The 12,935-nt window shown below is 35.8% G+C and overlaps 1 protein-coding gene across 2 annotated transcripts in view; it reads left to right on the top strand.

The window, feature by feature from the left end:
- Window positions 1-12,935, top strand: part of LOC110462418 (hemicentin-1-like) — a 31,518-nt gene that overhangs the window by 9,564 nt on the left and 9,019 nt on the right. For both annotated transcript variants that reach the window (XM_021516365.1, XM_021516364.1), the window contains exons 3-8: window positions 2,149-2,409; window positions 3,826-4,086; window positions 6,795-7,055; window positions 8,166-8,420; window positions 9,677-9,958; window positions 11,444-11,770. In XM_021516365.1, the coding sequence (XP_021372040.1) occupies window positions 2,149-2,409; window positions 3,826-4,086; window positions 6,795-7,055; window positions 8,166-8,420; window positions 9,677-9,958; window positions 11,444-11,770 (1,647 nt within the window). The remainder of the gene's footprint in view (window positions 1-2,148; window positions 2,410-3,825; window positions 4,087-6,794; window positions 7,056-8,165; window positions 8,421-9,676; window positions 9,959-11,443; window positions 11,771-12,935) is intronic.

Genomic DNA, 12,935 nt, shown 5'->3' with positions numbered 1-12,935 from the left:
TATATTTGTTGCGCAAATGGTCGACACCAAAACAATCACCTTAAATCACATTCAATGCGAAATTGGTATCTTTGACCGTTTATTGCACAGAAACGAACACGTTGACATGTGATTTTATTTACGTTTTCTGCTATACCATTAACTCATTCTTCCAAAAATGAATATAGGAAAACAAGTTTAATACAGAAATTTGTCGATTTCTTAGAAGAGTTTATCCTCAAGCAGATTTCTTTGCTTTTTTTATTAACAGCATGGGACTACTTACTGCTATTATGTACGATAAGCCGGACAATTTGACTTTCCGATCGTGAACTCCCCCTTTTTAGAGCATCATCTCTGCTTCCGCTTATTACGGTGGTCACATGTCGTAGTTGATTGGGTACTCAAGTATACAAAACTGCAAAGTTTCCTGACATATCTGCATCAAATAACATGTATAATATAATGAATTTGCTTATATTTTAAGGAAGTTAATGAACACTTCAAACGAGTAGATCATTTGAGAGGTCGATATATTTTTCAAGAGACTTATAGGGATGAGATTTGGATATTTTCAAAGTTATGTAGTATGCATAGAGGTTAATTAAACGTGTTTCTTTTTGTATTATGACGCTGCCCAGATTGGTACACACCAAGGAGAGAACTGTCAAATACCACTGATATTTTGTACAATTCATACGATGGTTCTTTAAGTATAGATATTTATCAGCAAGGCTTGTGTTCAGAGAATGTGTTAAAGAGTACACGGTGACTTACAAGTATGCATGTAAACTATTTTATTACAGGTATATTGTAGTGATAGATTCTGATCCATATATCTGTACATTAGATATGGTTTTATTTGAAGATTATAATTGATGAAATACTTGCACTTCAAAAGCTTATCTTGGTTGGTAGGTAAGATTAACATGATGATAATGAAATTTACTGTAAAACCTTTGCTCTGTATGCTTTTGAACTAAATCGACGGCTATAAATAGTTATGACACAGAAACACATGAAACCGTACCAACTAATAATTTATCAAGTTTGATTAATTATCAGTTGATAAAGCTGTTTTTACAAACAAATTGCTTTGCTCTTAAATATTGTGTGTAGCTCACATTACATTCATTCTCACAATACATTCATTCATTTAATGTCGTTCAAAGAATATACTTATTGTTTGTACAAGAATAAAAATGTTAGAGACTCCTATCTATATTACAGTCTTACAGACAATTATGTCTGTTAATATGTGTAATTAGAGTATCAGGTCCTTTTAATCGCGACCAGGCAATTAGTCTATGCAAAAGAACGACAGAGATAAACGAGCGTCATTTAACATCATAAGAGGCATCACGCTTGTAATAGACTGCACATTTGTTATCTGACTCTATAATAGTATAAATAGTTGTTTTGAATGTCTTCCTCCATAATTCACTAAACATAACAGTGTATTGATACAGTTGACTGGTCACGTAGTGAACTGGAGTTTGCTACCCTACGACGTTTAGCTGAGCACACGTGAAACTGATATTTGCTACGATTCAACTGTTTGAATCATAATGTGCATAATGCAATCCAACTCACCTATATATTTTAAACATCTTGATGACAATGATGAAGAATGCAGGTTATTCGTTTACCGCTGTAATCGTTATGCCCGAATGATGGAATAATTTGAAGATATGAATGACGAAGCATCAATGCAGTAAATTAAAAATAGTGACGAAGTAAACACTAAATCATAACATATAAAATAACGTTAAAATTTTTGAATGCTAATGATTTTGATGACCCCAACACAACCCGAAACGTCATGAACGTTTTGAAAAATGACGTCACAAACAATAGCATGGTCACAACAGTTCAATGCAATTGTGCATCAATTTGAATGTTGCAGACACATTTGATGAGTTAAGCTAATTTGATTTATAATTGGAATAACTCTACTTTATTTTGAGATTTGCTTATATATATCGTAATTATACTGTCGCAAAAATCCATCAACATGGGCCATAGTAGAAATGTATGCCCAGATGAAGTTTTTGTTTTTCTATTTTGTTCATACTGTTACTCTCCCTCTTTCTCCATGTTAAATCCTGAAAATAACTGTAAATCTAAATGTAAAATAACGTTTAGACGCAATATGTTAATACTTTGTAGACAGTCCTGGTACTGTAACCCTGTCCCCACCGGGCACTACCTACACCAGGACTGAGGGGGACACGTTACCGGACATCACCTGTACAGCTGACTGTAGACCTGGCTGTACCTTTGTCTGGACAAAACCTGACAACACCAACTTTACTGCCTCAGCTGTGTTGTCACTGGGACAACTGGACAGATCAGAACACGGGACGTACAGATGCACGGCTAGGAATGTTGTAGGGGAGTCAACTACAACTACAAGTGTCACTGTGCAGTGTAAGTGCTCTAGAATTTCTTCTGCTTGTTGTGTTTTAGGCAGAATGTATCTTCCACTCGGTTTACCATCTACTTTAGCATTTTGAGCTGACTATTTGAAATTTAAAAAGGCCAAGAAAAATCAACTGGTTAATAACCTTTGAATCAAATAATTGAGAAAAATAACTTGTTGAGATTTGTATGTTCTTGATTAAGATTACTAATACTTTTTTCTGTACCAACGTTGTATCAGCTAAACATGTTTTTATTTTATTTTCATTATAAAAGTGTTGTATAATGTGCTATTCCTTGGATGAATCAGTATGAAATTTGTACAGTCGAATTAATTTAAGTTACAGAGGTTCAACTATTTTTAATATCCAAGTAGTTTCGTCCAATAAGCCATGTTGCAATGTGATGGTAATTGGTTAAACCAAAGTAAGAATAATTTGCCCCTGTCCTTTTGTCTGACGATTTCGTGTCAAAAGGTATCATATAGGAATACATTTTTTCTTTACACCTGTATACTATTTTAAAATGTTGAAATGACTGATTAAGAATTAAGGGATTATGTTTGAGCAATCTTGTATTTGCCAGTTAATCATTTTAACCTTTGATGACTCGTATATATCAAATAAGAAATCCAAGAGAGATCTCCACGCTCATCATCGAACCGTCTTAATAGTTATGTTTTAGTTTGATCTATTCATTATTGCTAGCATACAACTTCGTGTGTAAAAAGAGGAACCTAAAGTTGATATCTGTCTAATACCTCTAGTATAATAGTAATAACAGATTTGAACTGTCGAGAACCAAAATGGCTGCTAAACGACCATATTGTTTTTCTGATCAGTTCCAAAAAAGTTTTCCCATGGATAGAGTTCAGGGGACATTAAGAAAAAAACACCTCAGGTACTTCCTTCTTCTAGCTCTTGATTTTAAACTCAAATGAATATGTGGTTGGAAACAGTACGTTCATCGTACACCTTAGTACATTGTTGGTCAATTCGTTAGTAATGATCGTGTCAACTGGCTGATGTAAACGAGTTTAGTTCGTGTTGTTTTATGTAGTGGAACAGTTTCGTGTTGTTTCAGATAAAAATTCATCGATACATATGAAAGTGAGATAACAGGGCTCGACAGGCGGTTGTTACCAGTTACGATATGTGTTAGCTTTTCAGCTAGTTAAGTATCGTCTGAAAACACATCGTAATACTTGTTATTGTAGTTAACTCCCCGACAACATTTCTAGCCGTACATCTGTATGTCCCGTGTTCTGATACTAGTTAAGTATCGTATGAAAAATTTATTGTTTATTTTTCACATAACTTTGTTGATTATTTGAAAATGTGAAAGTGCTAATGTATGCTATTCAGAAAATATGTGCTTATCTTACGTCTAAAATTCAGAGTATATAGCTATTCATGTTTATTGTAGATGGTCCTGGTACTGTTACTCTATCCCCGCCAGACACTACCTACACCAGGACTGATGGGGACACGTTACCGGACATCACCTGTACAGCTGACTGTAGACCTGGCTGTACCTTTGTCTGGACAAAACCTGACAACACCAGCTTTACCGCCTCAGCTGTGTTGTCACTGGGACAACTCGTCAGATCAGAACACGGGACATACAGATGTACGGCTAGAAATGTTGTCGGGGAGTTAACTACAATAACAAGTATTACCATATTATGTAAGTATATGGTTTGCAAAATACTACTATTTCTGCATATTTTAAAAGTTTCTTTATTGACAGGCTCCTCTCACCATATTGATTTGTATCAATTCAAAGGATCTTGCTCAATTTCGTATAAGAATGTACTGACGGGCAAATATTCTACAGAAAAAAATGAATTTTATGTGATTACTTCCGGGAGGTTTCCTTTATTATTACAGAATAACTGTGTTACATAGTACCACCTCACTTAATGGTTGACTGTACACGTCTGACTTGCTTCTGATTGATCTATTTCCTGCTTTTAACATGCTCAGATTCGGTTGATGTTGCATTTTCTTTAGTATTTTTAAACCGATACAATGATAATGCTCTAATTAGGGGATAGTACATTGTTTTTAGTGGCTGTACTGGCGATTAGAACATGACATTTGGTTTGAACTTGCAATCGATAGGTCGATAGTTTAAACCAAATCTCATGTTCTAATCGCCATTATAGACACGAAAAACAACGTACTATCCCCATTCTAACACACTACGCTAAATATTTACCTTGATCGATCACCTTGTTAAGTTAAAAATACAGGTTGTCCTGGAGGTAAACGGAATAACTTTTTTATTTTATTTCCATTCTCGGAAAGTTACCCGGGTCTTCTTTTCAGAGAAGAAAATGTTTCAAGGTCAATTTCTCATAGTGGAATACATACGCGGGTCATTTCCCATTGTATAAACAATACCCGGCTCATATTTCAATGGCAGATTATGTACCCGGGTGGTCTTTTTTAATTCTTGCTGGTTAACGTTACAGAGTCGTTTTCCATTGTTAAAATATACCTGTTTCATTTTTCAATTGTAGACAATGTAACCGGGTGTTTTTTTTCCCAGGATGTACCCGGGTCACATTAAAGTAGCCGAACATATACCCTGATCATTTGTTGTTCATTGTGGAAATAGCACCAGGATCGTTTCTAATTTGTAGAAACGTTCTGGGTCATTTTCCTCTGCGAAAAATGTGCACGGGCCATTTCTTAATGGTAGAAAACATACACATCTTGGTTAAATATGTGCCTGGGTAATTTTGTATCATGATGGAAGTACCAATTCGATTTAATAATTAGCCTCATGATGTATGTTTTCATTAAATGCAAAGAATTTGCTTGCTATTAAGATGATGCTTGTGTACAGAAGGTGTGTACTATATACAGTCACTTAAACTGTTAAAAATGTTTAACACGCAAAGGGGCATCTATACTCTTAATTATGTGTACATCAATATATCGATAGTTAAAAAAACTAAACTGTAAGCCACACAACAAATACCCCCAACCCTTCTTATAAACCTATCATGTCAATTTTCATTTCATGATAATTCATACATTGCATATATTGGGCCACTGCCATGTTCTTATGCAATACCAGAGCTTGGCTATAGATGACGTACGATGTCGAGCGACTGTCAACTTTCAAACGTAAAAATAACTCAGGAATTAGAAATTAAAAACTGACTGCTTTATGGATCATACATTTTAAAATTTTAAAAACAGAAAAAACACCTGCTCCGCTCGGCGTTGAGGAATAACGTTCAAGTTGTTAAATATTACACAATATTTGTTTTCATGATATGACCATTACTTGTATCATGGTTTTAGATAATCTTAAATTAAAACACACAGAGCTTCTGCATTTCTATCTGTGTTTACAACTAGATTTCATTGGGTTAAAATTATTAATGCTTCGTATTCGTTATAAGGACTATATTCCAATTAAACTAATATTTTCATAACAATCTTAAATTCAAACACACAGAACTTCTACAGTTTGTGTCTTGAATACAGCTAGAAATCATTGGGTTACAAAAGTAAAGGGTTTGTGTAACCAACATTTGGAAACCCCCCGCCCCTTTCCTCACTCCGACCCTCCATCACCCACTTTTAAATTCCATGATCCGCCTCCGCCCCTACTATATCGTGGGAAGTGTACGATTAACCTCTTCGAACAATTTAGATAGTTATAAATGCTTTTTAATTTTGCTTTCGGTAATATCGACTCAAGTTCTAGGGGAAAGACCTGTGTTTTTTTCTTATATACCATGGATCTAATTCGACCAGATTATAGGTATAATTCCAAATTGATATCTTGTTACAACAGACAGAATTCTGAAGAATTCTGACTCGGATTTCGGGTAATTTGTTAACGGATTGTGGTCGATGCCAGGTGAAGATTTCAGCTTTGGACCCCGGGTAAGTTTTTGTCGCGGGTCAATATTTCATGTTACACCGGATGCTAGCCGAGGGTTATGTGAAAACAAAGGTATTAATACGGACCGAAAAAAACAACAATTCAAGGGCATCAACAAGTTAGTTTTCAGGTCAATTTAAAATCATAAATAAACCTCTGACCGCGTTTCATGATTTCAACTTTGTTTCATAATCAATCCGGCAATTTTTAACAAAATCCGATGCAATGTAATGTCCATTCCACGTAAACAGATCTGACTAATGGACTTTAATGTTTATGTATTTCAACGTATTTGTACTTCTGATGTATGCATACTCGTGATTTCAGATGAGAAAACCACTATCCTCAATGGTCAATGTTGCATTCACATATCAATTATAAGAATAGTAGTTATATCTACCTATTGGTGCAGGCTGTGAATCCATAGATCGAAAAAACCGAAGCTTTTAATTGTTATGTTATGTTTATTTCTTTGTCGATGATTACAGATGGTCCTTCAACTGTGCGTTTGACCCCGTCCACTACATCCTACACTCCTATAGAGGGACATGCCATCCCTACCGTCACGTGTTCGTCTGACTGTAACCCAGTTTGTACCTACAGCTGGGCAAAGGATGGACAGTCCCACAAAACAGGGTCAGATCTCCAGCTCACCAACATACAACGTGGTCAGACGGGCGTGTATATGTGTACCGCCAGTAATGGATACGGAAGTCGGACATCTAGTGACGTCAGTGTTACTGTAAACTGTACGTATTAAGAAAAGGTGGCATGACTGTCCCGTTTTTTTTATTATTTCCTCAGAAGAGAAGGAAAAGATAATGCCAGGGTTGAGGGGCCCTGTATTCAGCCCCCTTACAGTGATATCTCGACATGGGAGGGCTTACAGGCTTTCACACATTTTTCACTAATATTAAGTTAATATAGAAGAATATAGAAGGATGGTGATAGGTATTCCATGCTATCTTCTGGCACCCTGTATGTGTCTTCCTGCCTGGAATGTTCTGCAACGTTTTGAACTTGGCTGATGCAATTGGACACAGGAATACAAGTACATGTATACGTGAAGATTGAAATAGCAAATAGTCTTTTAAAGGGTTAAGTTGATTAAATATTGTATTGGATTTATTTGTTTCACATTTTTCTGTATATTTCAATTTTGATGACTTTTCTGTTTTGTTTGCCAAATGTAAGTTTACTGATTGTATATAAAATGCAAAACAAATATATTGGAATATGTGACAATAGAATAATACAAACTATTTTAATCACGAGAAGACCGGTTCTTCATGCAAACTGTTGATGTATCTTCCGAATGCTTCTATACGGTGGTAGCGCCGCCGATGATATGCATTCGGAGGGACAACGTATTATACACATGAATATAGCCAAGGGCTGTCCTATATTATTTGCTGTATCTTGTCGTTTTTCGGTAGTTTTGCCATTTACTTGTTTTAAATTGTGTGATGGTTCTATTACGGGGATAAGGATAGTTTTTGTCGCTACATGTATGGATGTAAATACCTGCTCTGGGAAGACTTCCGATTAATTGTAGTTGGTGACGTGCAACATATAAGGTATAGACATTCTGTAGTTGGTATTTGTTCTTGTTTCTTTGCATACAAAAAATCGGATGGTTGTTTACTATAAAGTGCAATAGGTACAAAAAGTGAAGTGTACAATATGTGTATTATCTAGATGGACCAGGTGACAGTATATCATTCCAGCCAAGACAAGATGTGTTACATTCTGTAGTTGGTATTTGTTCTTGTTTCTTTGCATACAAAAAATCGGATGGTTGTTTACTATAACGTGCAATAGGTACAAAAAGTTAAGTGTACAATATGTGTATTATCTAGATGGACCAGGTGACAGTATATCATTCCAGCCAAGACAAGATGTGTTAGATAGAGTTGAGAACCAGACTGTGCCAGATATCGTCTGTTCTGCTGACTGTGAACCACCATGTACCTACATCTGGTCGAAAGCAGGCACAACCTATATAAACCCACTATCTGTGTCAACAGCCATAAGGGGGAATGCAGGACAATACACATGTACAGCTACTAACAGTGTCAGTCAGGGAACAAATACATGGAACCTGATCGTCAGGTGTAAGTATTGTACTAACGTTGGGTGGGCGTTTACACCATTCTGCTGCAATTTCATGGCTAAACAAACATATATAATCTGATGCATTTGTCATTTATATAATGATATAACTTACCGCAATACACTTTTTGCTTTTTCAGTTTTGCTTCCTGTACTGTCGTCCGCCGTAACACAACTAGACACTGTTTGATCATGCCCAACTCTCCTTCACGAGTCTCTCACAGCAAAAATAGCGCGTTTCTTAAACACTAACGTTAAATTTATTTGCATAACTGGTAAAAATAGTATGTAACATTAGGGGCAGTTGTTAAGAGAAACTAAAAGAAATTAAGGACCATTACAGTTACAAAAAAGTGCCATGCCCATTAAAAACTCCCTCTTTATTCAATAAAAGTCTTTTAGAAATTAGGTATAATTATTGACGGTATCAAACTGATGAATCGCGAATTTCTCCTGTGGTATGAACTCCGACTGACTCCTACATATCATAATATTAAATATCAATTAGGTCATGACATATGAATCAACGGAGAACTTGATAAAAACGAAACAAAAACCAAAAAACATTGTTTGCCTACAGTTGTTATAGCTGATAGGAGTCAAAAATATTCCTACTCTATTGTTTTGTCGCAAATATTTGCTTTCCGTCTGTGATTCTCAGGAACTACTGTCAGTGTACGTATAACGAAATGAGTTTAACTACATGCGTAGTATATATATATACAGAACATAGATCTAACTACCGACTAAAAAACAATCTGATTTTAGTTTTTAAATTCCATGTTAAGTGTGAAAGCAGCTTGTTTTTAGTCGGTCGTTAAATCTAATTTTGACTATACTTACCTACATCACATGGACAGTTAATCGTAATTATATATATATTGAGGTAAACCTGAAGAGCCATGTGAAGGGTGAAATCAGTCTGTTTTTAGTCGGTCGTTAAATCTTATTTATACTATACTAACCTACATCACATGGACAGTTAATCGTAATTATATATATATATTGAGGTAAACCTGAAGAGCCATGTGAAGGGTGAAAGCAGCTTGTTTTTAGTCGGTCGTTAAATCTTATTTATACTATACTTACCTACATCACATGGACAGTTAATCCTTTATTATATATATATTGAAGTAAACCTGAAGAGCCATGTGATGGATGAAAACAGCTAGGTTTTTTAGTCGGTCGTTAAATCTTATTTGTTTTTTTATATTTTACATAAAGTGATGTAAAATATATCTAAAACATTTTATTTCAGTTCCTCCTCAAATAGTTAACCTCAGCTACACACAGGGAGACGCTGATGTAACTGAGAACGGATCTAAGTCACTGGTATGCTATGTAGAAAGTTACCCTCCGTCTACAATCCAGTGGTATTTTAAAGCTAACAACACAGTTCTACTGACCACTCCGGACGTACTGGATAGCACCTACACCCTGGCTGCCGCTGTCTGTCTAGACACAGGAGTCTATACCTGTTCTGCTCGGAATAGTGTCTCCAACATGGAGGCTACCAGGGATATTAACATCAACGTTTTGTGTAAGTGTTCTTTTGATATGCAACTACAGAGGTTCCCTCTTATCATATTTGTTTTCAATGTTTTTTTGTCGAAATTAAATTAATCGTCATCGCGTAGGTAAAACGACACAGACTGAATACTAATATTCGTTTCCCTATGTTTCCATAACATATCCTATATTCCTAAAATTATGTGCGGAATAATCATAACATATGCAGTAACACTGACTATTTAATCTTCTAAGCTTTTCACTCGCATATAGTGTTTCAATCGGTCAGTGGCCATTTTGAATTAACGGTTAACGACATTGCAACACCCAAGGTCTTGTGAAGTCGGTTTCTAGGGAGACACCGCCGAATAGATAAAAACAGGTAGGACAATAAAAGACATCAGGCATAACAATAAGTGAGATACAGCGGGCATTACAGTAAGTGAGATACAACGGGCACAACAGTCAGTGAGATACAGTGGGCATTGTAGTCAGTGAGATACAACGGGTTAGTAATATACATCATTAATTACAGTCAACGATATACGACGGTTATTGTAGTCATTGAGATACAGCAAGTATTAAAGTCAGTGGAATACAACGGGCATTACAGTCACTGAGATGCGGTGGGCATTGCAATCACTACGATACAGCGGGCATTAGTCAGTGAGATACAGCGGGCATAACAGTCTTTGATATATAGCAGGCATTGCAGTCGGTGAGATACAGCGGGCATTACCGTCGATGACATGCAGCCGGCAATACATTCACTGACACACAGTGAGTATTATAGTCAATGAGAAACAGCGGGTATTACAGTCACTGAGATACAGCAGGCATTACAATCACTAAGCTACAGTGGGCATTGCAATCACTAAGATACAGCAGGCATTGCAATCACTAATATACAGTGGGCATTAGACTCAGTGAGATACAGCGGACATTACAGTTACTGAGATACAGCAGGTTTTAAAATCACCAAGATACAGCGGTCATTGCAATCACTAAGATATAGCGGGCATTAGACTCAGTGAGATACAGCAGGCATTATAATCAGTGAGATACAGCGGGCTTATTCTTTCGAAGCAGAATACAAGAAAGCACAGGCTAACGTTAACAGGTTCATAGAGCTGCAGTTTAAAATGTTTTTATTATAATTGCTGTTGTAGCGTAACAATGATATTAACGAGGGACATGATAAACAATATGCAATTAAAACGCATTACATTATAAATGCAAACAAAACCTTACAATACTATGTTAAATAATGCATATTCGTTTTTCACATATGGTAAATCCATAAATTGTTTAAGCTATCGGTCAATTGAAAACAACATCTTTTATTTTGATCTTTTAATAGCAAGAATATATGTCTGTGGCTGTACTGTTGCAGTCTGTTTGGATTCCCGTCACTAGTAAAATTAAGTTAGCAACAACGTAATCATACATATTTAAGTAACTAATATATTAATAACCCAAAAATATTCGATATACTTTTTAAGCATTTCTTTTTTAGGTAAACCGCATCCATATGAAGTAACTGACTACAACCAAGCGATTAGCATATCTACATCGGCCAAACTTATTCTCCCTGCTGTGTTCATCTCTAACCCGAAACCATCGTTCACATGGACCTTCCAAAATTCCAAACTTACACCTGCCACAGAGCTTTTAAACGGTATCGACAACTTTTATGTACAAAACAAGTTCGTGATGATGAATTTATCTGCAGTGTCAGAAGGAACACGAACAGATATACAAGAAATATGGTTTGGATTGTATAATGCCACGGCAACAAACAGCCAGGGAAGCACAATGATCAGCTTTATGGTCCAAGAGAAACGTGAGCTTTTAACACTTCCTTTATGGTCTTTAAGTAATATCGCATGTTTGAAAGTTTTGTTTAAATGTTAAACACGAATGTTACATATACGTTTTTCTGGTCTAATTTATATCCAAAAGATATTATACAATTTGTTGATTAATTACAATTTTTTCTCGAAACATCAACACGGTCAGATATTGATCAATCTTTAATTGTAAAATATCCCTTCAAAATATTCTGATACAAGAAACCACGTTTTAGACAATTTCGGTCTGTAATTTTTTTTCCAATGTTTTATCTAAGCGACCTATTATGGAAGAAAAAAAAATGTCGAAAAAAAAAATCCGTTTTTTTATGTAAAAAAGTGATAAAGTCTGAATATGAAATCGAACTGTCGAGTTATTATCTAAAAATCTCAAATTACATGTAGTAACAGCTTTTGAGGTATGATTTTTATACAAAACTAACTAAATGTTCGTTGTCTCGTTACAACCTTCACATAGTTACGTTAGTGTAAACTTGCCAACTGTACCAGAACCATACAAATCATACAATTGACGTATCGCGGTCAGAAATGCTTTGCATTGAATTTCTGATGGCACTTTTGAAATGGGTTGCCATTGCCATTTTATATCTCCAGCTCAAACAATGAGTCATAAATAGACGGATATAGAGATTGTCTTTTGTCCGCTGTCGTACGCCCGGTACTTAAAACATATATGTATTGAAATCATCAGAAAATGTATTCTTCACATCGGAGTATTGCTCGAATCCTGAATCAGTACACCATCTCAAATTTGGTTTTAAAGACATATTTTCTGACCATTTCGACAAATTTGTGTTTTATTGGAGACAGATAATCAGGATTGCAGACCTGCGTTCTCGAAATGTTGTTGATCAATAACTTAACGTGTTTTTATACCATGGACTACCCCTCCGGAAACAAACAATCATTGGGGCATCTTCTCGTTTTCAATCGACGTTTCAATGTAAGAATGATGATATCGTTGTTCGTTGTCAGTTCTTACGCACACCAGTCCGAATTGTTTCTATAATAGATTGATACATTAATCATCCCATCGTGTTTTAACCGTTTCAGTTATGGTAAGCAACTGATTTTGCCTAAGTACGCAAGACGCGCGTCTCAATCCCAACGACGCGTCGTCACGAAAGTCGAAACACT

Source organism: Mizuhopecten yessoensis, unplaced genomic scaffold (genome assembly GCF_002113885.1).
Source record: "Mizuhopecten yessoensis strain PY_sf001 unplaced genomic scaffold, ASM211388v2 scaffold10793, whole genome shotgun sequence".
Classification (NCBI taxonomy): Eukaryota; Metazoa; Mollusca; class Bivalvia; order Pectinida; family Pectinidae; genus Mizuhopecten; species Mizuhopecten yessoensis.
This window is presented reverse-complemented; position numbering and strand designations above follow the sequence as displayed.